The 25,021-nt window shown below is 36.4% G+C and overlaps 1 protein-coding gene across 3 annotated transcripts in view; it reads right to left on the bottom strand.

Annotated features, from left to right (window-relative positions):
- GPHN (gephyrin) overlaps positions 1-25,021 on the bottom strand; it is a 611,925-nt gene that overhangs the window by 39,153 nt on the left and 547,751 nt on the right. For all 3 annotated transcript variants that reach the window (XM_042943539.1, XM_042943540.1, XM_042943541.1), the window contains one exon: positions 17,463-17,584. In XM_042943539.1, coding sequence (XP_042799473.1) covers positions 17,463-17,584 — 122 coding nt within the window. The remainder of the gene's footprint in view (positions 1-17,462; positions 17,585-25,021) is intronic.

The following is a 25,021-nucleotide window of genomic DNA, read 5'->3' as shown; positions in this document are numbered from 1 at the left end:
ATTATCTGAATGATAAAAGGAATAGGTAACAAGTATTATAATTGTGGATATTACAGTAGAATAAAAACAATTCATGATTTTCTCAGTTGTGTTAGAAAGAGCATGGTATATAATTTTCTGAAAGATGGGAGAGTAAAACTAAAACATTATAATCTGATCCTTTAATATGACTGTATATATCTCACATGTGTTTTTCATATGACATTACTTTGTACATATTAGATAATTTGGTATTTAAGAAATAAAAGTAATGACAATAACATGTATGTTGTAAAAGAACTATGTGCTTTTGGGTGCCTGGGTGGCTCATTAGGTTAAGCATCTGACTTCAGCTCAGGTCACGATCTCATGGTTTGTGGGTTTGAGTCCCGCATTGGGCTCTCTACTGTCAGTGCAGAGCCCACTTTGGATCCTCTGTCTCTCTCTCTCTCTCTCTCTCTCTCTCTCTCTTTCACACTCTGCCCCTCCTGTGCACACACACTCTCTCTCAAAAATAAATAAACTTAAAAAAAAAAAAAGAACTAGGCACTTTCACAGCTATGTGTTAATTTCATCATTCTATGAGTAGGCACAGGGAGAGAGGGCCCTGGGGTTCACAGAGGTGGTGAAAGGTTCAAGGTTACCCTATGTTCATTCTACTGTTCTTTTAAACTACAGTAATATTCACATAGTGAAATATATTTTGTTATATACAGTGTGCCTTCAGATAAAAACTGTTTATTATTCTAACCTAAATATATAAATCTTATTTGTATATGTTAAATAGAGATGATAAAAACCCAACAATTTGTACTTTTAAAATTTGAACTATCTTCTCAGCATTGCTACTGGAGGGGATACTGGATTAAGCAGATTATGTTTCCTAGGTATATACCAGTAGCTCTCCTTTTCTCAAAGTGCAGCACATCTTAAAGGAATATTGTGATATCATTTATTTCTTCATTAACAACTGCAGTTTTAATTAGATTTGAATGGTGATTAATAATAATTTCTTTGAAGATAAATCTAATACTAGCATTAGTCTGGATTTACTAGCACTTTCTATCCATTTTCACTTGAATTATTAAGTAACTACCCACTGTTCTCTTAGAGTACCAATATTATATAAAAGCATTCTACAAGAGAGCTGATTTAGAACAAAAAGCTAAAAAATGAAGGACTATGTGACAGAAAATTGAACTATTAATTGAAGGTCTAGAACCCAGTTTTGTCTCTACTGCTAATTAAGATGACTCTGAAAAACAAACATCACTTTTTGGGGTCTCATTATCCTTACCTGTAAAATAAGAACATTTCGACCACATTCTTTCTATTTCTAACATTCATTGATTTAAATTACTTGAAGCTAAGTGGAATATAGTTTAAGCACAAACGTATCATTCTTTCCTTCCTTTCTCTCTTTCTTTTTGCATTTCACTAGAACACTGGCAGCTTGCCATTGGTGCTCTGCAATTCATGAGCTGTGATTTCTGTGCCTTTTACCACTTGTGATCCTTTTTCCCACTACAACCATGTTCACCTAATGGCCACACTACCCTAGCAGCCTCCTGCGGGCTGAGAATAAAACTCTCAGTAGGCAAAGGAAAATACCAGCAATCTAAGAGGCCAGCAGCTGGAGGGGGGTAGGATAAGCACAATATTTAGGACAGATGCTACTGAAGTAAAGCTGCTGGGGGAAATGAATAATTTTAGCAGCGATAACAACAAACAAAGCACTAATGGAGATAGACTTACAACATGAAAAGGATGTTTTGGAATGGAAAACATGATTTTCAAATTTTAAAATTTAGTAGATGAAGGTGGAGATAGTGCCTGGTGCAAACTCTGTCAGTGGCCTGAAAGCCCAAGTGGCAGAAAAACCTCAAAGGAATGTACAAAAATACAAAGGGAGGGAAGTCAGTGCAGGAAATAATAAGAAAATTGGAAGACAGAGCAAGAGACTGTAGATTACCAATAGGAATTCCAAAAGAAAAAAGGAACCAATGAAGGAAGAAAATTTCATTTATTTGAAAAGGTCTTGGAAATTTAAAAAAATGTACTGAGTTCAAGACAAGATTGCCAAAAAATATAAACCTAAGAATGTCTTGGTACAATTTTGTAATTTCAAGGATAAAACAGAAAATCTTACCAGCTGTCAGACAGAAACATGGGGGTTATTAACAAAGGAAAATAATATTAGCTTTGGACTTCTTACCTACAATACCCAAACTGCAAAACCATAGATTACCATAAATATACTCTGAGAAAAAAGGCCTGCAAGCTCTAAATCCTATACCCAGTCAGACACCATTGACCTATAAGGATAGAAGAATCATATTTGTGAAAATGCAAAGATTCAGATAATAAATCAACCAGTAATGTTTTGGAATAATGACTCTAAATGAAAAAAAAATGGATCAGATCAGAAATCTCAAGACAGGGGAAGACAAGGAGGGTAAGAAGCATTTTTGAAATACATATATTAACACATTTATAAAACTGTATATATAGCTAAATCTAAATGAATAATGATCAAATAAACTGGGAAATTATAATGTATATACTAGATATGGATTCCCCAGAAGGTGTACAGACTTACTACAAAAGACAACTTAATCCTCATCTAGAATTCAAAGCATTTTCTCAGCAATATCTCAAAGTTTACGGGTGGGAGGAGATGGGGAATTAAAAGTTCACTGATGTAGGGACATAGAGGAAATGGGAATGTCTTGGAAGAAGGCTATAGTTAGCACCTTTTAAAAAATATAATAGTGGAGAAATGCATATTTGATTATGAGTATCAGAAATTGGAAGGAAAGCACGAGGGGAATGGTAAAGTCTAGCATACCTTCTAAAGTAGTAAGGGGGCAAAAGGGAAAAATAGCACCTGGATGAAACCAATAACAGGAAAAAGGACAAGGAAGAAATAACAAAGTTGGATGAACTGTAAACATAAAGTAAGATGGGAGAAAAAATATCAAAGGAATAATTTATAGCAAACTTCATGGTAAAGCAAAATAAACTTTATGCCAGGATTAGGCTTATAGTGACTTAAGGCTGGTACGAGATTGAGCCTTTTTTTTTTTTTTTAAAGGTCAAATCCCATTTGAATGTCATTCACAAAGGGTACAGTGAAAGAGGAAAGACTGGAAATCAACAGTAGGGTAAAGAGACACCAGCCAAGTGTAAATAAGCAAAAAAGCAAGAGTGGCATATTAATGTTGAAGTGGAATTTAAGTTAAAAGAACTAAAACGCATAGAGAGGCAATAAATTGTGATAAGAGGCAAATTTATAAATTTGATATGATAATGTGTAGCTGTCTCACAAGACAAGGTCTCTCATGTTATCTAGGCTTCTTGGTTGCCCTGACCTGTACATTGTAGGCACTCAATAAATAAACCAAATTAACCCTGGCTTCAACTCAATCTCTCTATAATAGCTTTGGGAATGAAGAGTGTGCAACTATAACGTAATATAGTAATACTGTCTGCAGATGGAAGAGAAGATACTACTTCGCATTTATATAATCATAAATAGTGCCTTCTTTGAAAGGTTGTCATATAGAAGAGGGAGTAAATTTATTTGGTATTGCTCCAGAGGGCAGAATTAGGACTAATGGATGGAAGAAACAGGGGTGAAGACTTTGGCTTGCCACAGCAGCCATTCAACAAAAGAATGAAGATCTTTCTCACTAAAAGTGGCAAACAAAAACCTGATGGCTAGCTGTCAGAAATTTTCTCTAACATCTTCACTAGGTGAAAGTCTGAACTGGCTAACATCAGAAGTTCCTTTCAATTCTAAGATACTGTGATTCTCTGGAAATAACTGAAATTAGTATAAACACAACGACTATTTTCCTTTCACATAGAGACTGAAGCATAGAGGGAGAAACTGACTCCAGCATTGCCATGTAAGACTCATCTTGCAGATCATACTTTTTTCCTCTCACTTTTTGAACATCAGGAGCATTTAACTATTTGACTTGAGTAAACAAAGTAAAAGCATTTTTCTTCCCAAAGCTATGACATTCACTTTCAGCTTGGGGAATGGCTACCAATAATAATAATAAGAGTACTCTCCCCAGAATTCCAACTTAATCAGACATTAAAAAAGCTTAAACTTAACAGAAAGGTAAAGCATATCTCAAAATAAATCTATCAGGGAATGCATGTAGCTTTCTCAATACTTTACGTACTTCAATTTCTGTGAAAGAATATGTCTAGAAGGTATAATATCTTTTGACTATAACATCTTTTCAGATTTCAGAGGGCTTTGGGAGACCATTTTCACTTCAGACTTTTTTTGCTTTTTAAAATCTGTGTCTGCCTTAAATTACTATAATCCTTATTTATTTGTTTGTTTATAAAGTAGGCTCCACGCCGAACATGGAACCTGAACTCAAGACTCAGAGATCGAGTCAGATGCTCCACCGACTGAGCCACCCAGCTGCCACTAAATGACTACAATCCTGATTCTGACATAAAAAAATTTTTTTGTTTTGTTTTATGATGAAGTCTACCATAAAATTCAAAACCAAGACAGAGCCTTTACCCAAGTTTAGATTTTATGGATTTTAGAGCATTCAGAATGCAAATGCAGTTTTATTTTAAAATATTTAATATAAACACACAGATGGACAACAGCTGCTAATTAGTTTCCTGTTTCATCTGTTACACCAACTGTGAGTTGTATCATTTTAAAATGAGTGAGGATGACAGTAGAAAAAGGAGAAAAATTGTAGGATTTAGAGATTAAGGAATAATGGCAACTGATCATACCAAGATAACAAGAAAACAGTTCTGAACATAAACTAACCATAGACTAATTTTGTCAGAGGTCAAGGATAAATTCCTCAACTGCAAGTATTTTCTGGGTATCTACTTCATGTATTGAATCACATTCCATACTACATTTAGCCATCATTTAGTCCTTCTTCAGTCCCACTGGGTGTTTAGGCACTATAAAGTCATGTAAACACAGAAGAAAGCATGGTCCCTGCCTTTAAGTTTATAAGCAAGTGCAGAAAACATATGACAAAAATTTAGGAAAATAAACTAGGCAATGAAATTAATATCATTGATGGAATTCAAATACATAATTAAAGTGAAATTACATATAAGGTAAAATGGTATAAATGTTGAGTGGTACAGAATTTTCAGAATTGGCATGGGAGAATCCAGAAAGGCTTTCTAGAAGATATTACTTTCTATGGGGGACAAGTAAGAAAAACATTTCTAAACGTACAGTAATACCCAGAAGTTATGTTTAGAAGAATTGGCAACATCAACTATAACAGCAACTCTTAAGGGTTAAGAAAGGCAACTATAACAGCCACCAAAAAAGTCTGTCCCTGGGAGTGGGAATAATCTCTTGTTGTTAAACCCATCTGTTGGGGTGCCTGGGTGGCTAGGTTGGTTAAGCATCCCACTCTTGATTTTGGCTCAGGTCATGATCTCAGGATTTGGGAGTTCTAGCCCTTTGTAGGGCTCTGCAAGTGATAGTGTGGAGCCTGTGTGGGATTCTCTGTCTCCCCTTCACGCTTTCCCGGAAAAATAAACATATAAACTTAAAAACAAAAGAATGTGCTTTCATTTATTAAAAAAAGCACACATGTTAAAGTAGAAAGCACATTTTTGGTTGGCCAATAGAAAATGAGAGTCCTCTCTTAATAAGCAAATCTATTTAGAAATCTATCAGAAAATAAATTATATTGATTCAAAATTAAAACTTTGCATTTTGAGCAGGAAAGGGTATTTGTTTCTTTTTAAAAAATGTTTATTTACTTTTGAGAGAGCACATGAGCAGAGGAGGGGCAGATAAAGAAGGGGACAGAGGATCCGAAGCAGACTCTGAGCTGACAGCAGCAAGCCCAATGCCAGGCTCTAACTCACAAACCATGAGATTATGACCTGAGCTGGAGTCGGACGCTCAACTTACGGAGCCATCCAGGTGCCCCAAAAGGTATTTATTTCACAAGGGAAGAAAGGCAGTTTATAAAGATGACAAGAACTAATTATTTGGATCTAAATTCTCCTTGATATGTCCACTCTCACTGCTGTTGTTTAACATAGTGTTGGAAGTGCTAGCATCAGCAATCAGAAAACAAAAGGAAATCAAAGGCATCCAAATTGGCAAAGATGAAGTCAAGCTTTCACTTTTTGCAGATGACATGATATTATACATGGAAAATCTGATAGACTCCACCAAAAGTCTGCTAGAACTGATAAATGAATTCAGCAAAGTCACAGGATACAAAATCAATGTACAGAAATCAGTTGCATTCTTATACACTAATAATGAAGCAACAGAAAGACAAAGAAACCGATCCCATTCACAATTGCACCAAGAAGCATAAAATACCTAGGAATAAACCTAACCAAAGATGTAAAAGATCTGTATGCTGAAAACTATAGAAAGCTTATGAAGGAAATGGAAGAAGATATAAAGAAATGGAAAAACATTCTGTGCTCATGGATTGAAAGAATAAATATTGTTAAAATGTCAATACTACCCAAAGCTATCTACACATTCCATGCAATCCCAATCAAAATTGCACCAGCATTCTTCTCGGAGCTAGAACAAGCAATCCTAAAATTTGTATGGAACCACAAAAGGCCCTGAATAGCCAAATTAATTTTGAAGAAGAAGACCAAAGCAGGAGGCATTCCAATCCCAGACTTTAGCCTCTACTACAAAGCTGTAATCATCAAGACAGCATGGTATTGGCACAAAAACAGACACATAGACCAATGGAATAGAATAGAAACCCCAGAACTAGACCCACAAACGTAAGGCCAACTAATCTTTGACAAAGCAGGAAAGAATATCCAATGGAAAAAAGACAGTCTCTTTAACAAATGGTGCTGGGAGAACTGGACAGCAACATGCAGAAGATTGAAACTAGACCACTTTCTTACACCATTCACAAAAACAAACTCAAAATGGATAAAGGACCTGAATGTGAGACAGGAAATCATCAAAACCCTAGAGGAGAAAGCAGGAAGAGACCTCTCTGACCTCAGCCGCAGCAATTTCTTACTTGACACATTCCCAAGGGCAAGGGAGTTAAAAGCAAAAATGAGCTATTGGGACCTCATGAAGATAAAAAGCTTCTGCACTGCCAAGGAAACAATCAACAAAATTAAAAGGCAACCAACGGAATGGGAAAAGATATTTGCAAATGACATATCGGACAAAGGGCTAGTATCCAAAATCTATAAAGAACTCACCAAACTCCATACCCGAAAAACAAATAATCCAGTGAAGAAATGGGCAGAAGACATGAATAGACATTTCTCTAAAGAAGACATCCAGAGGGCCAACAAGCACATGAAAAGATGCTCAATGTCACTCCTCATCAGGGAAATACAAATCAAAACCACACTCAGATATCACCTCACGCCAGTCAGAGTGGCCAAAATGAACAAATCAGGAGACTATAGATGCTGGCGAGGATGTGGAGAAACGGGAACCCTCTTGCACTGTTGGTGGGAATGCAAACTGGTGCGGCCACTCTGGAAAACAGTGTGGAGGTTCCTCAGAAAATTAAAAATAGACCTACCCTATGACCCAGCAATAGCACCGCTAGGAATTTACCCAAGGGATACAGGAGTGCTGATACATAGGGGCACTTGTACCCCAATGTTTATAGCAGCACTCTCAACTATAGCCAAATTACAGAAAGAGCCTAAATGTCCATCAACTGATGAATGGATAAAGAAACTGTGGTTTATATACACAATGGAATACTACTTGGCAATGAGAAAGAATGAAATATGGCCTTTTGTAGCAACGTGGATGGAACCGGAGAGTGTGATGTTAAGTGAAATAAGTCATACAGAGAAAGACAGATACCATATGTTTTCACTCCTGTGTGGATCCTGAGAAACTTAACAGAAGACAATGGGGGAGGGGAAAGAAAAAAAAAAAAGGTTAGAGACGGAGGGAGCCAAAACATAAGAGACTCTTAAAAACTGAGAACAAACTGAGGGTTGATGGGGGGTGGGAGGGAGAGGAGGGTGGGTGAGGGGTACTGAGGAGGGCACTTGTTGGGATGAGCACTGGGTGTTGTATGGAAACCAATCTGACAATAAATTTCATATTTAAAAAAAAAACTAAAAATTCTCCTTGATAGAAATTTCTACTTTTAGAACATTAGGTAAACACCAAGATGTTAGGATATGTTTTGTTCACAAATTGTAAGATGTAAGGCAACAGGCTTTGCCCAAATAATCACTGTACTGTTAACTCTATCTTGATAATTCCTCCTAAATGTGCTAGTTTTTTAAGAATCCAATTTGCTGTCTCAGTGCTTGTTCCTTCTGTTTCATGCTCTAATGTGAAGAGGCAGCTTCACAAATTGGCAACAACAGGAGCAGGCAATTCAAATCCCGCACACCAATCTATGACAGAGCCTAGAAAGCCCAGTATGATTTGAGTGGGGCAGGCTACTGTGATGGCAATTTTCCAGAAGGGGGAACCCTTTTCTTAATTATGGGAATTTCTCAGCCCTGCAGGCCTTGAAAGGCTAGAAGGGCTAAGTCAGCAGTTACAAGCTACATTACCAAGCTGTTTTAAAGCTGCTGTAAAAATATAAACAGCTGAATAGTTAAAATCAGTCTTAGACATTATATAAACTCAATTAATGCTGAACTTTATCTAAAAAAAATTTCCCAAGGGGATTCTGTATATTTGGATCATGATTACTGCTTATTTCATTGAAGAGGTAAATGTATAACATCCATCTATTTAAGCCCAAGGAAACAGCTCCCCAACTTTTTAAATTAGAGGCTTCCCAAATCCATTTGGAATTCTGCTCCCCTCCCAGTTTATATTTCTTTTTCTTCAGAAATATAAAACGAATTATCTCAGCCACAAAGCTTTACATTGTGCGTTTTTGGGGGATGTGTCTCAGTTAGTAACGGAATTCTGTTGTCAGTGCCATACTTTCTTGCCTGTTCCTATGGCTAGGTTTTTGGACTCACTGTGAAGGGACCCTGTAAGATTCTTCTGGACAGTTGCATAGTTTCTAGGTTCCATGGAAAGAAACGGTAATATAGGAAAAGACGGCAGGGCTACCTGATCTAGGAGATGTATTCCTACTTAGTGCTGTGTACACAGGGGGTACCAAGACACTCCTTCATGGAGCTTCCTGCTGGGAAAGAAAATATCCCTGGCTAACTATGAACAAATCCTTTTTCCACTCTGTATAAGCCACATAAAACAGCAATTTCTCTGAGAAATTTTATCAGGAAAGTGAGGGAAAGGAAAAACAAAGAAAAACATATGTGCCCAAATGATGACTATCTTAACCAAGTCTGCCCACAATTATCTTGGCTGGCAAATATGGTGTACCATACTCATTTACCTATCCAAACTTCCTCATTTGTCTCCGACTCTTCCCCCACAGTAGGGAAATAGTAGTAGTTCATGCTGCCTAGAGGACAAAAGGGGGCTAAGAAGTCATTGAACCAGCCATGGGAAAAAGAAAACCAGGACATCTACTATACCATATTCAAGGTAGAAACAGGATGGAGCTTAGAAGTAGTTTATCCCTATAGACTCATACCAATTTGTGCCAATTAGAAACCTCTAGACTTGACTAGTTTCATATTCAGGTCCATACTCAGTGGTCCCTCTCTTTCTTTTTCTGTTACTTCCTGGCACTTATTGAATAGTTACCATGTGCTGGCACTGTTCTAATTGCTGAGGATACAGTCATGAACAACTTGTTTTACATGCCTACCAGCAGTTGAGGACAGCAGTTATTTACCATTTTACCTCTGCCATCAACATAGTTTTGGATACGGCAGACACTCAACAAATGGTCACAAAATGAATAAAATAAAAATTTAAAGACACTCGCAAATAATTGTGGGTATATGCCAAGATTTAGTTATAGAGGTGTTCATCATTTACTTGCAAATGAGAAAGATTAGAAACAACCTAATGCCTAACAATAAGGGATTGTATAAATAAGTAATATTAAACTTTATACTAGAGAATAATATATAGGCATTTAAGTGATATAGCAGAGAACTATGTAATCAGACAGATGTTTATGGTACATTGTGGAAAAATGAAAAGTTATACTAAGAGTATGATTTCTTTGTTTTCTTACACTCACACATATAAACTCTATACACACATAGAATTGAAGAATAAAAGGAGAGTAATACTGGGTAACGGGATTATATGTTAATTTCCTTTCTTTGCTTTTTTTTGATGAACCTATATTTTCTAAATTTTCTTCAATGAACATTTGTTTATTCTAAGATTAAAAAGTTACATTAAAAATGTACACTAGAACCTCTAGAACAATGGCCCAAGAGGTGCATAATAGAATTGGACCAGGAATAGAAGATGATCATGTTAACCCATATCTAAAGTCTTTTAATGTCTTACTACTAATTACATCTCTGTAGACAGCATTAAAAGATACCATGCAGTTAGTACAAAGCTGCTAGCTTCAGGTAAGTCTTTTTTGCACAGCTAATTTGTAACTGACAGGTTATGTAAAATTGGTTGTTTGTAACCTAGAACACCTTTCTATATAAACATCTATAAGTACTACACATGGTGGGTATGATTCTAGGGTAAACAAACAAACCTTAATTTAGCTCATAATGTTACTCGTATATTGCGGAATTACCCTGCAGTACTAGCCTGAACCGTGGAAGCAAGATGGAAGACTGAAGAAACAATGTTGAAATATAAAGCATTTGCTTATGACATCTTCCCACCTACCTTTCTTTAGTCATTTCCTGCGGCCAATGCACTTCTTGCTGGGCCCCTAGTATCTTGCTATGCTAAGGTTCTGTTTCCGTACAGTTTTCCCACTGCCTCAAAGAACTCCAAGTTCTAAGTGATTTACTCCTGTTCATTCAGGACAGCAGATTTACTCAGATGTTGGATGTCTGGTTTAAATGTATTCACATTAATATGCAAACTTTCAAGTAGAATACTTTTTAACACAATTGTATCTTTAAATATTATATTATCAGAAAGTATAGCAAAGTGAATAGAACACATTCAGCCAGTATGTGGGATATCTGGGCTTAACAAACATCTCTCCTAAATAGGCTACATTGTGAGGGTCAGGCAGCAAGGAGATTAACGGTACCACTAAATTGTTCTTGTTGTTCCTGGCCTTCCCCCTTACTTCTCAAAATGCTTTTTCTCCCTTCCCTTCTTTTAATGTAGTGACAGAGACTCTTTATACGGTGAGTAGGAAAAAGGAAAGAATAAGGCTGGCTGTTTGGGAATCTAGGTTATTTGTAAGTTGAATAAATGTAGGGCTGACTACCAAAGTATTATACATTCACACTGTGTGTATGGTCTCTTTTCCTTTCTCCTTTATCTCCCACCCCCACGAAAGATACTATGAACTTGGTGTAACAAATTATCCAAACATAATAAATATCGCAAATGCAGCCCCAGCAGCTGTGAGAAGAAAGGTAAAGGAAGAAATTATAAAAGGAAGACTGTAATAAATCCTCCTGTCATTTTCCTCATTTCTATATCATCTATATCATCTAAAGATTTGGATTCTGCAACTCAAGTCTTTAAAATTCATTCATAACTACACAGTTAATATGTAATTCACAATTTAAACTAAATTTTCCCCTCTGGCTTTTGAAATGTTCACAGCTACTATTTACTAAGGGGTTTTATTCATTAAAATAGATATAGCCTATTTAGTTTATTAACCTTAATATTAATGAAATACAGATGCTAACTCCAATTAAAAGGGTAGCATGGCAGAGCAAAAGGTTCTAGAAAGGACCCCGGAGTTAAGACAGGCCTGGGTTGAACTCCTTACTCTGCCTTTTACTAGCTGCGTAACTCTGAACAGTTCAATTTTTTTAAGTTTCAGTACTATTATCTCCAAAATGGGGATAACAGACACTTATCTGGCTCTGTTGTTTCAAGAGGCTTAAATAAGACACATAAGTGAGAGAACGTAGTACAGTGCTATTTATATATGATGGGTACTCAATGAAGACTGACATGTTTGCAGTAAGGAGTCTGGAGAAAATGGATGTATATTGGGTGGGAAGGGAAGAGAGGAAAGGATCAGAATTGAAAACTCCTTTGTATTCTTACTAATAACTGTATCATTCATCTCTGTAGTACCAAGGACTGGTACAATACCTGACACAGTAACCCCTCATAAAAGTTTGTTGAATTATTAGGGTGTGCTTATCCATATATAATAAAGCCCCCATTCTGCCACAGGTATAGAATACACACCTTAGAAAGGTCATATTGGTAGCAGAATCGAGGGTGAGTTAGAGGAGAAGAAGACTTAAGGAATGGACACCAGTTAAGATGGCAGTCTCATATGTCTAGACAAAAAATAAATGGAGCCCTCAACTAAGCCAGGACAGTACGGATGAAGGGATGAGAATGCAGAGAAGAAATATCAAGAAGGGAAAATCTCTACGACTTAAATACAGGGGTGAGTGAAAGAGAGGACCTATGATGACGTGCTCAGGTTTCTTCTGGCTTGGGTGACTGGGTAGGTGGTGAGGCAGTCACTGAGATAGAAGAATGAAAGGAAATGGAACAGGGCAGTCGTGGGGAGAGGCGGTGAGTGAGGTGAGGGGATGGTGAACTGCTTTTTGGACAGGTTGAGTTTGCAATGCCCATTGAATTTTTTTTAAAAATTTTTTTTTTTAACGTTTATTTATTTTTGAGACAGAGAGACACAGAGCATGAACAGGGGAGGGGCAGAGAGAGAGGGAGACACAGAATCTGAAACAGGCTCCAGGCTCTGAGCTGTCAGCACAGAGCCCAACGCGGGGCTCAAACTCACGGACCGTGAGATCGTGACCTGAGCCGAAGTCAGACGCTTAACCGACCGAGCCACCCAGGCGCCCCAATGCCCATTGAACTTAAAGAAGATGCACCTAGGAAGTAAGTGGATCTAGGCATGGAGCTCAAGACAGAGATGAAGTTTGGGAGTCATTGGCATAAGGAATCAGGACAGAAAGCCAAGAGGGAGCAATGGGGACTCCTAAATTTAGGGAATGAACATAGGAAGAGGAGCTACAAAAATCAAGAAAAGATAAACTACAAATAAAACATGAAGAAGTGGAAATGGTGTACTGCTAGAGAGGAATGTAAAACTGTGGTAGACAGACCTAATAGCTGGGTTTTGCAAGCATTTTATTTGTGTTTATAGTCACATACCATTTTGATGAGGCTTTGTAATCCACATGAAGACAAATCAACATTGACACTCTTCTGTTATATGTAATAACCTTCACAATGTCTTTTGATTTAATCTCTTAAAGAAATTCTACTTCCAAATGTGAGTTTAAGCTCTGGAACTTCATAAAACATTTTTATTACTAATCTCTAAATTCTAGTACATTTCTAGTACATGTAATTTCAAAGGCAAGATCTAGGTCTGTTTAAGCTTTGTATCTTCAATAGCCTTGGTCTTAAGATTCATAGTAGATGCATGATTAAATTGACAAAAATCCTTGTTATTTCCTGTGATCCACGGACCAACAGCTTGGTGTCCTTGGGAGTTTGTTAGAAATGCAAAATCTTGGCCCACCCCACAACTGGTAAATCAGAATCAGCATCTAAAAAAAAAAGCTTATTTATCTGAGTGAGAGAGAGAGAGAGAGAGAGAGAGAGAGAGAGAGAAACAGAGAGAGAGGGGTAGAGAGAGGGAGACAGAGAATCCCAAGCAGGCTCTGCACTGTCAATGCAGTGGGCTCCATCTCATGAACCACAAGATCATGACCTGAGCCAAAATCAAGAGTTGAACGCTTAACTGACTGAGCCACCCAGGTGCCCCAGAATCAGCATTTTAAATAAGATCTCTAGGTGATTCTCACAGGTACACAACCAATACTTCCTGACTGACTGAACAATGAATAAATAAATTGTATTGTTCTTATAACTAGTCCATCTCCAACTTTAGCCCATGTGAAATGCCTTGGTCAAATTATCTTTGTAAAATAATGGTTATGATGTCAATTTCGCTTTTTTTTTTTTTTTAAAGCTTCAAATTTAAATGAATTGGGTAGTTTCTGCTTGGATTGCAAAGCCTTTCAAAGTCTGGCTTCAAATTTCTACCAAATTCACCTCCATTATCCTTCTACCTAAACCTCCTGTTCTAATCATTCTGGCCTGACTTTGAGTAGCTCGCTGTTTATTTCTACTTCTGTATTTTATTTTCTACTTCTGTACTTTTTATTCATTCCATGTTTCCTACTTGATTAACACACTCTGTTTCTAACTATACAAATTCTATTCATCCTTCATGTTTTAGCTAACATTGCACCTTTATAAAAAAAAACCCAAAAAACTCTGACCACTGTAGCGCATAGTTATGATTCCTTTCTGACATATGTAGTTATTATCTTGTCTTCATAATGATAGCAAAGAATTGCAGATTGATAATTTCAAGACTTAAATTCCATTTTCACCTCTGCCAGTAACTTGCATAATGCTGGGCAAGTTCATTTAACATCTCTGTTTCAAATTTGTCTTTTTAAAAAACTGCTAGGAACTCCAACAGTCTTGTGTTACACATGCTGTGAGAAATTGTCTTATGGAATATATTTTAATACACACAAAATATTTATAAGTGAATGCTTTTAAAATACAGTTGCTAACTATCAGGTATTTGAAGCACCTTTCCCCAAATTTTCACTATATCCTCTTTTTAAATAACATGTACAATAAACAGAGGAAACATTAAGCCTAATTTAATCATAGAGTCTTAGTCTACAATTTCAACATTTATCATTATAATTATGGTTGGTGATAAGAATAAGAGCTGAGAAGTAGAATCATAGAATTTAAAAACCAGACTCCAACCATATTTTAAATATAAGAATAGAGCTCTTACTCCCTACTCTTATCTGTCACAACTGAGCAGGGGTTCTGGGCTTGCTGACATTCTTGAGCTGTTTCTCTCCTTGCTTTAAAGAAAGTGTAGTTTCTCCCATGACCCTCTTTCCCTGGAGAGCTTCACAGAGAGGCTTCTGTATAACATTTGCTTTCATTAGCAAAGGGCTACATAGGAACGAGAAGAATGAAGAGGGAGGCAGCCTTCACAGAGTATCAACAGGCTGCAGATTAAATGTACCTTGTTTCCTTTGCTAAATTCCCAGCACACATTTCCATTAGAACAGTTATAAATTCTTTCCACCCACATTCCACCTCTGCATTCTAACCATTTACTCTGGGCCTCTTTAATATAGCACTCTAAGACTGAGAAAGCCTAGCTTTGCATTGTTGTATTTTAAAAACATTGTTCTCAGTTTTCTGGAACATATTTTCATTTGAGAAAAGGATATGCACTAGAGATATGTATATTCTCAGAACTGCCTATATCTTGCTTATACTTTTATTGTTCTTTATATTGTTTTCAAGGAACATTTTGGAGTTAACATATGAAACCAACATTATTAGTAAATATCTACCATAACTCAACAGTGTGGGCCTGAGACAATTAAATATTAGCATATCAACATATGAGGCCTTCAATGGTGTAATGGCAGCAAAAATAGTATATCAAGTAAGCAATTGTTTTTATATACAAAAGTGCAAAAATAGGAGGAGTGGACAGAATTATAGTCCAGAAAAGCTCAAGGTAAAAATGACACACACACAAAAGTGCTTCCTTTACCTTATAATATTTCTTACAGCCCATTAATGCCCTTGAAGGCAAGGCCAGAGCCAGTTGTAGGTGGGAAACAAATCCTAAACAATCTGGTGAGTTGGCCCCTAGAGTTTCTGGACCTACTCTGTGCTTTTGGAACTCTTGGGTTCCTCTGATCTCTTTTGGGAAGTTAATTTTTGTCTTTTGTAAAGGTGTACCTGCGTCAGGATAACTTTTGGGTGCTTGAAGTTTATATGAAAGGACAGGTCAGGGATGCCTGGGTGGCTCAGTTGTTTAAGCATCTGACTCCTGATTTTGGCTCAGGTCATGATCTCACGGGTTTGTGAGTTGGAGCCCTGCATCTGGCTCTGAGCACTGATAGTGTGAAGCATGCTTAGGATTCTCTCTCTCTACCCTCCAGCATACTCACTCTCTCTCAAAATAAATAAATAAACTTTTAAAAAAGTTAAAAAAAAAAAAAAGGACAGGTTAATGGTCAGGCCCATATTCACATAACTACTCGTCCTCCTGCTGCCCCCCAACCCCCCGGCCCCTTTTTTTTTTCAGTGGGTTATTTCTACTCTTTCCCAAGGGCTAGGGAGCCTGGGTCAAAGTGATATTAAGTAACTGTCTTCACCAGCATGGGTTCTAAGTTGGCTGGTTACTCAGCTATGGGCATCTCTAAAACTAAGCATCCAAGTAAATACAAAGGTGAAGATTTTAAAAACAATGACATTTGAAAACATGTCTAACAGACTCTGTATTCCAATATCCTCAGAGAAAGAAAAAAAACTATGAGGAAAGGAGAGCACTTTGAAAGGTAAAAGAACATAAAACTACTCCCTTTCATGCTATCAGCAAGATGCTATGTTCAAGGTTTGGATTGTGTTGTGTCCAGTTTGAGCTTAAGCTGGGGTGTAAGTGTCAGAGCATACTCTGTGAAATGGTAAGGTGGTGCCTCTTCAAAAGCACATTTGCTGGGAAATTCTTACCTTGTCCTGGGGAAGAAAGATCCAGATATAATGAGCTTTTCTCAGTGACAAGGTGGTTACAAGAAAGAAAGGGGCAATTATGGGTGACAGATACATCATGCTATCTATCACTTAGATTTGTCTCTGAGCTTTGTCTCTACCAGGTTGATGTCTGAATATTACTAAAAAAAGCAGGCAAGTCTCTTGTGAACTGGAAATCCTGATGAGAGAGGGCTGCATGGCAGTGCTGCGTGGTAGTGGGGTGCTCAGAAAAAGACGTGATCTTGATCACAGGTTGGAAGGTACAGAAATCCTTGGGGGAATTTAGCAGAGGGCTGAGTTAATTTAGCATATGGGGTAATTGCTCTTAGAGATGGGCAGTTCTAGTCACAGACTCTAGTTACAGATGGGTGAATGAAGCCTGGAGAAACTTGGGTTACATAAGGCTACAAAAATCAATATAAAAGTCCTAGAAAAAACTGTACTTAAACTACAAAGGAGCAGTTAGTGCTAATTTTGACATTCTTTTTTATCTTCTTACCCGGGTCTTCCCTGTCTTTCTTGAAACAAGTGTGGGTGAATAGGAATAATACCATCACCGTTAATTCCATTAGAATAAAGCCAACACTATCAAAAAAGACCCCTGTAAACTTAACATACCCACAGGAGAGCAAAAAGTATTTCTCCTGTTGTAATAGGCATTCTAGGAAAATGTCTGTCCCTAAAGGACATAGACATGTCCATAATTTTTTGGCTTCTGGAGAATGAGATTATTGAAAATTATTGTATTAAATTTGTCTCTTTAGCAACAACCCCACCTAGTTAGTACTCCCAAAATTAAAATTTGTACAAAAACAACTTCCAAATAAAATCCAATACTTACTTGTCTCCCACAATTCCCAAGTTGATTGTGGGGTAACCATGTTCCTGAATTGTTGCTAAGAGGGTTGAACGATTGCTGTCTCGAATCTTTCCTGGTAAGAGGTCATCTTCAGGATTTAGCAGCTACAAAGCCAAAAAAACCACCACAAATTATTCTCTTAGGATAATGTTGCTTATGGTTAATGGAAAAGAAGTAGATGTAGGACACAGGGGTTAGCATATCTAACACCTACAACAGTATCTGGCACATAGAAGGTACACACCCAAAGGGTCCCTGGATAGAGAGTATAGGAGGTTGGAAAAAATGTCCCTCCAGAATTAAAAAGCATTCAGAAATTTAAATGGTGACTAAATAGCAGGCCAGATATCACACCTGCTTTGGCTACAATTTGACAATAGTGGTGTGTAGAGATTGGCCTTCCCAGTGGTTGCTCATAGGGGCAAACTAAAGAAAACAACTTTCTTTTTCCCTCCCAATATTCTTTTCTAGTTTGTCTTTCACTGAGAACATCTGAGGTAGAGACTTTGTGACATGATATTTTCAAGTCTGAAGAAAATGATTTTTTATATTTTTTTTCAAGCTTTTGATCTCTGAAGCGGGATCAACAATATCAAAGAAGTTAAACTTACTGAAGGAGAGGGAGACAAGTATCTCGTCTCTTTAGTAGCAAAATTAAACAAGTAATACTTAACTAGAAATATGCACAATTATCCTATGACTCTGAATTGAATCACCCTTTAGAGATTTAATATCTCCCATTATGTCTATGAAAAAAATTATTGGAAACTTATTCTATGTTAGGATGTTTCAGTGAGGCAGTGTGGTATATAGTGGGAAGAGTTTGGGATTCAGACATTCAAATTCAAGTTACCTAAACACATTATGCCTTAGTGCTCTTACTTATAACATATAGTAATAATAATTGCCTTTAAAAGTAGTTAGGACTGGGGTGCCTGTGTGGCTCAGTCGGTTAAATATCCGACTTCAGCTCAGGTCATGATCTTGCGGTCCGTGAGTTCGAGACCCACGTCAGGCTCTGAGCTGAGAGCCTGGAGCCTGCTTCGGATTCTGTGTCTCCCTCTCTCTGACCCTCCCCCGTTCATGCTCTGTCTCTCTTTGCCTCAAAAATAAATAAACGTTAAAAAAAAAGTGGTTAGGATTTATTGAAGTAATGAACACTCAGTTAATGTGGGTAAATACATAATAAATATGATTATCTTCCTTCATGAAAAATGACATTTAAAGAGCACCTATTTTACCCCAACTATTTTCATATTTTACTCCTAGATGCTAGTGTAGACGGAATTAGCTTATAATGTAAATACAGATTTAGATCAGATTATAACATACTTAAGAGGAGGGGTCCTTAACACATGCAGACACACCAACGTACAACTTTAATTTACACATCAATTTTAAGATGTATTTTGAATCCAGAAATACAAAATGAATAAAAAGTACATCTTGGAGGTGAAAAAATCTGGACTATAACCTTAGGAAGTTGAAGGCAAGTCTGCACATTTTAGATACTTAGGCTGTTAATATGGCCAATACCTAGAGCTTCATATCTCAGTTCTCCCAAACAATAACCCCAAGCCCCTTCAATCTTCCATCTGACTCATCAGTGATACCATGTGGCAGGACATTTGGCTTTATGTTGAAAAGTAGTAGCTTTGCAACCAACTGTTCCCTTAAAATAGCTAGAGAAAAACTGATCATCTTATTCAGTGTCACCTGGGAGTCTTCCCTTCAAATACTGCATTAATTTAACTTAATCAGATGCCATGTGACATTGCAACCCACTTTCATCCTTAGTCTGGCAGAGCTTAGAAAATTGCTATTGCAGTGCTAATATAGATTAATTTTCTGATCTTAATTAACACACAGTTATTGAAGTCATTATAATTTTATAAAGGCCAAGGCTTACAGTTCTTTAACTCCATTAATCAGACAAGTTGCTTCAGAAAGAAACTGTGTGGTTATATAATTTTTTTTTTTTTCACAAAAGGGTACTGACCAACTAAACAAGAGCCCTGTTTTTAGGGTGTTGTTTTGCTGTAAACAGTTCTAGAAATAACAGAACAATTAGAGATCATTGGAGAACTAGTCATTTATCTGTAAAGCTGACATGATAAAATAATACTTAGTTAAATGAGTGTGTGGGATTTACAGTGCATTTCATGTATTTTCAAAGAAAAACAGAACTGAATGGGAGATTAAGGCTGAATATACTAGAACAAATTCACAATATTTCCTTTTAAAACTTAATCTTATTTTTTGGTTATCTTATACTTCTGGTCATCTTTGAAATGATGCCTGAAACCTGCCACAGTTAAAATACAAAAGAAAAAAAAAAAAAAAACAAAGTAAAACAACACATAACCCATTATCTCCCTACCTTGTTACTTTCCTGTCTACCATATATTAAATTTCAATTTCCTATTTCTGTTACTAGTGGTGCTACTGTCTTTCAAACATTTAAACTTTGATTCTTTTTATTTCCCTTTGTAGTTCACTATCTTCCCAAAGATCACAGTTCTTAAGAACATCCTAATAACATATCTTCCTTGACCCTATGGTTTTAGTCATTCTCTTACCCAGGTGCCCCACCCCTTCATTTCAGATATTCAATGTCTAAATGTCTACAAATCATTATAATTGGCTATCATACATACAAACTCTTTCCTTCTGAGAAACAGAAACATCAACTTGCAAAATTGTACTATTATTTGTATAACAGAGAAACTGTACCAAACCATGATAAGTAACTCAAACAACTATCTTAAGTCAAATTGTTTTAACATAAACTTGTTTAGACTTATATACTCCAAGACCATGGACAAATTGAGACCATGATAACTCCAGATGGACTCATGTGCTCCAAAGATGAGACCATTTCAGCAACTCACCTATTTTATAAAATCTGACCAGTCTCTGCCTAGACCTTACTTGCTAATTTCGACCTTAAAACCACCCCCAGTTCTCATGACCAACCTCAGTTCTCAAAGTCCTGTATATATCCTTCTGTAATATCCTCCATTTCTGGCACTACTGGGATTCTTCCATGGTGATGCTCTCCCTTGCTCAGAAATTTTTATACAGCTTTGTATGATCAACAAATTTCCCTGGTGGTTGTTATATCAAGACTTTGATAGTCCTAGAGGTCCCACCAAGACTTAGACAAGACCCCTTCCTACGAGTATTCTTATATCGGTTACATTGAACTTCACTGAGGTCTCTTGAGTCTCTTTGCTCCAGAGATTCTTTGCTTATGATGGTAAGTCCAGCACTTCCTTAAGGTCTGATCCTTTTTTGTTGAGCTCCCAAAGCTAGCTGATATTTATTTTGTTTGTTGTGAGAATAAGGTTCCCAGGACTTTTTGGTTATTTGATCAAATTTGTACAAATTTTTGTTTTTCTTGTGAAGATGTGTTAAAGCATTGATTTGATACTAATCATCTTGCTTGTCAACAAACAAGATGTAGCTTGTTTGGCTAAATTCTTGTGTGTCTGTAAGAGCTTTTCTTTGTTTATGTTTGAGAAATTGGCTTTGGGAGAGATCTCTAACTATTCCTGCTGATTTTTAGGGTCAGCTGTTAGGGATTCAACCTTAGTGCTAAGGACTTCAGGTATAATATATAAGCAATATTTTTCCAATTCATGGGTTCATCTAATAATAAAATTCTTGTACTTCCTGGCGTAACTCTGGCTTGTTTTATTTTTCTTGCATTTATCTTTCAAAAAAGCATAAATTCATAAAGAACAATTTGGAATTCCAGTGGTCACTTTGAAGTACATATGACATGACCACATTTATCCACTTGAAAGCATGTTGAGAACAAAAGGGAAATACAATTCTGAATATTCAATGATTAGCATTTTTATTGTTATGCAAAGTTTCAAAAGGAAGTTTAAATAAAAATGTACAAAATTTAAAATTCTTTTGTTAAACCCTCATGAGGAGGTTCTCTGTCTCCTTTCTAAAAGAGAAATCACTTAGTTTATTTCAAGAGACATCCTTCTTTGTTTCTATTCTTCGGAGATTTAATCTTATGGTCTTGATTGAATTGTCAAAGGGCCTGAGATTGATTATAACGACTCACTTTCCCTTTTCTATGTTTTGAAATGGGCTTGTCTGCATAAGACTTCTCCCTTCTTTGCAAAGGGAAGATAATCAGGCTTCTCTAGTGGTCACTAACTCCATATCCATTGCAAACAGCTCCCTTATACATCCCTACTTTTCTTTTTCCTTTTTCTAGAATACTTTATTAATTGATCAAAAACCAATTCTAGTAATTATGGACACACCTTAGAAATACTCAGATTGTCCACGTAAACAGATGTAACACATTGAGAGAAAAAGTCAGATTATAAACTCTAATGGAGATGTTCGTATTTTAAATAGCTTCTGATTAAACTCTGGGGAAAACAAACAAACAAACAAACAAACAAAAAAACCTAATTGCCTCAGAAAGAAAAAAAGGGCATTTAGAGCTTTCAAACATAACTTAAGGAGTATTTTAAGAATTTGGTTTTTAAATACTGAGGTTTACAAATTGTATTTGAAAAAAGTCCACATTCTATTTCTACCGTGATGACTCTTTGCACGAATTAGGCAGAGTTGATAATCTTGCTTCAAAAATTGTCCTGTGTTTTCTTCCTGACTTTACCAGCATGTAAGAAATGATACTAGAAATATATTCTAGTTTAATTTTAATTTTCTAAATTTCCTTTCCTAGTTTTGCTACAAAATAGCAACACTGTGTTCATCTAAATCTGAGAATGGTGATATGGCATGTCTCTGTGAAAAGAGGCTGATGAGGTTCAAGGCATGCTACCCCAAAATATGGCAACTGGTACAGTGGATATTTCAAGCTGAAGGAATTTGAGAAATGGCATGTGCAAGAAGGACTTCCCCATTACACAGGTCATAAAACCTTCATGTGAGAGGTACCCTCCCTATGCCTGGAGGAAAGGAGCATCCTTATCTCTGAAGATGAAGGGACACAGAGGAATCCAAATGAACAAGAAGCCTTGCTAAGTTTCCCTCAGTTTACTACACTTTCCTCAAACCCTTTGTCCTATCATATTTTTCCATGACTTTCCACTCCTCATCAAGCCTAATATAAAAATGCTCAGGTTTGACTGTTTCTTCAGGTCTTCATTTTCTTATGAAGGCTCTTCTGTCACAAAAAACTTAAAAAAATGTATATGCTTTTTCTCTTGTTAATCTGTCTTTTGTTTCAGGGGTAACAAAATTGAGAACTTGAGAAATTAGAAGGGTTTAGGAAAAATATATTTTTCATTCTACAGGATGAATTCTTGTAAGGCTTCTATTAAATCATAAGATCTTATATGAAATTAAATTTTATTTTATTAAAAAATTAAAAAATATTCATTTATTTTTGAGAGAGAGAGGGAGTGCATATGAGCAGGGGAGAGGCAGAGAGAGAGAAGGAGACAGAGAATCCAAAGCAGGCTCTGTGCCATTAGCACAAAGCCCGACATAGGGCTTGAACCCACAAACCACGAGGTCATGACCTGAGCCAAAGCTGGATGCTCAACCAACTGAGCCACCCAGGTGTCCCTGAATTAAATTTTAATTGCCAGATCCTTGTTAACTTTAAGATCTTAACAAGTATTAATTTGAGCAATTGATAAATCATTTTTTTTAATATGAAATTTATTGTCAAATTGGTTTCTATACATTACCCAGTGCTCATCCCAGCAGGTGCCCTCCTCAATGCCCACAACCCACTTCCTCCTCCCTCCCACACCCCATCAACCCTCAGTTTATTCTCAGTTTTTAAAAGTCTCTTATGGTTTGCCTCCCTCCCTTTCTAACTTTTTTTTCCTTCCCCTCCCCCATGGTCTTCTGTTAAGTTTCTCAAGATCCATATAAGAGTGAAAACATAGAGTATCTGTCTTTCTCTTGTATGGCTTATTTCACTTAGCATCACACTCTCCAGTTCCATCCACATTGCTACAAAAGGCCATATTTCATTCTTTCTCATTGCCAAGTAGTATTCCATTGGGTATACAAACCACAATTTCTTTATCCATTCATCAGTTGATGGACATTTAGGCTCTTTCCATAATTTGGGTATTTTGGATATTACATTGCAGGCAATGTAATCTTTAACATACTCATGCTCTTATTACATACATCATTAACAGGTTAGAGTAACCATCATTAACAGGTTAAAAAGGATATACAAAGGCAGAGGAATGCTTGTGCAAGGTAGTGAATATGTTTAGTTTTTAGGGAAAAAAACAGAATATTTTTCTTCAGGCAAAAATGATCTGATTGTGCCAAAATATGAGGGATGACAGTGAAAAATATTTGGGGGTATTACACAGTAAGTATAGAAGGTCTAAAGGAAAATTACTTTTATAGCTTGGGAGTAATAATTATAAATAATGAATTCACAGAAAGGATAATATGTATGAAAAATATTGACAAAGTTGGTCATATGACATGGGTTTCTTCATAAGGAAAAAAAGCCTGTGAATTTTTTATTGCAAATCATATTATAATTTGGGTTTTCTTTCTGTTAAAGATGGCCAAGTTATCTTGTGCCCAGATAACAAAGGTCCCTTTTTATAACCAAAATATTTTGTTAAGTCTTTGAGTTGTGGCATACTCTTAAATCACTTCAAACAAAAGCTTCTAATAATCATGGTCACTTATTGGTGATTTTAAAAATACTGTTTGCAATTATTTCTTGTTTTTATTTTGACTTTTATTAATATCTTTTCTCCTCTGACAACTCTTCTTGGTTTTGCCTTTCCCATATTCAGGATAAAACTGTTCAGATGTCTTTCACACCTTTAAAACAAGGTTTTACTTTCCTGGATGGCTACTAGGTAATACAAAGATTTGCTCCTTTCTCCTGATAAAAGGAAGGATGCTAAAGTATTTGACATATTTTTACATTGAAATTTAGAAATCTAGAATTGTGGCTTTGAAGTACCTGGCAAACTTTTATATTTGCCTTAATGTTAATCTACGTGGCAGTGGCCAGATGTGTAATCTCTGGAGCTTTAAATGCTACTGCACCTGCTAAGCTATACGGTTTAACAAATTGTCATGCAATAAATAGAACATGAAGACATGATGCTCACATAAATCAAAATGACTACTTCAGAAAACCTAATACACAATAATGGCCCATCAAAAAGTGATACAAACTGGACTGATCACATCTCCAGAAGATAATGGTCTAATTTAGGCTGAAAGTGACCAGGAGTGGGGGAAACTGAGAAATGAAATTGAAATCAGGACTTCCAAAACAGATATATTGTGTCACATGCTAACACAGAACACAAACTATTTTAGTTTAAATTGTTTTTAACTCCAGCTCAAAAAGAGCTGTAATTATATATTTGCAGAAAGTTATAAAAATAGTACAGAGAGGTCCCCAGTTTCCCCAATAGTAACATTTTATATAACTATAGAATAATATTAAAACCAGGGAACTGACATTGGTATAAGGAATATGTATACTTCTTTGCCACTTTGCCACATATGTAGATTTGCATGACCTGCTACCTCAAATC

This window comes from Panthera leo, chromosome B3 (genome assembly GCF_018350215.1).
Source record: "Panthera leo isolate Ple1 chromosome B3, P.leo_Ple1_pat1.1, whole genome shotgun sequence".
NCBI classification, from domain to species: domain Eukaryota; kingdom Metazoa; phylum Chordata; class Mammalia; order Carnivora; family Felidae; genus Panthera; species Panthera leo.
The sequence above is the reverse complement of the archived record's forward strand: the minus strand, read 5'-3'. Positions and strand labels throughout refer to the sequence as shown.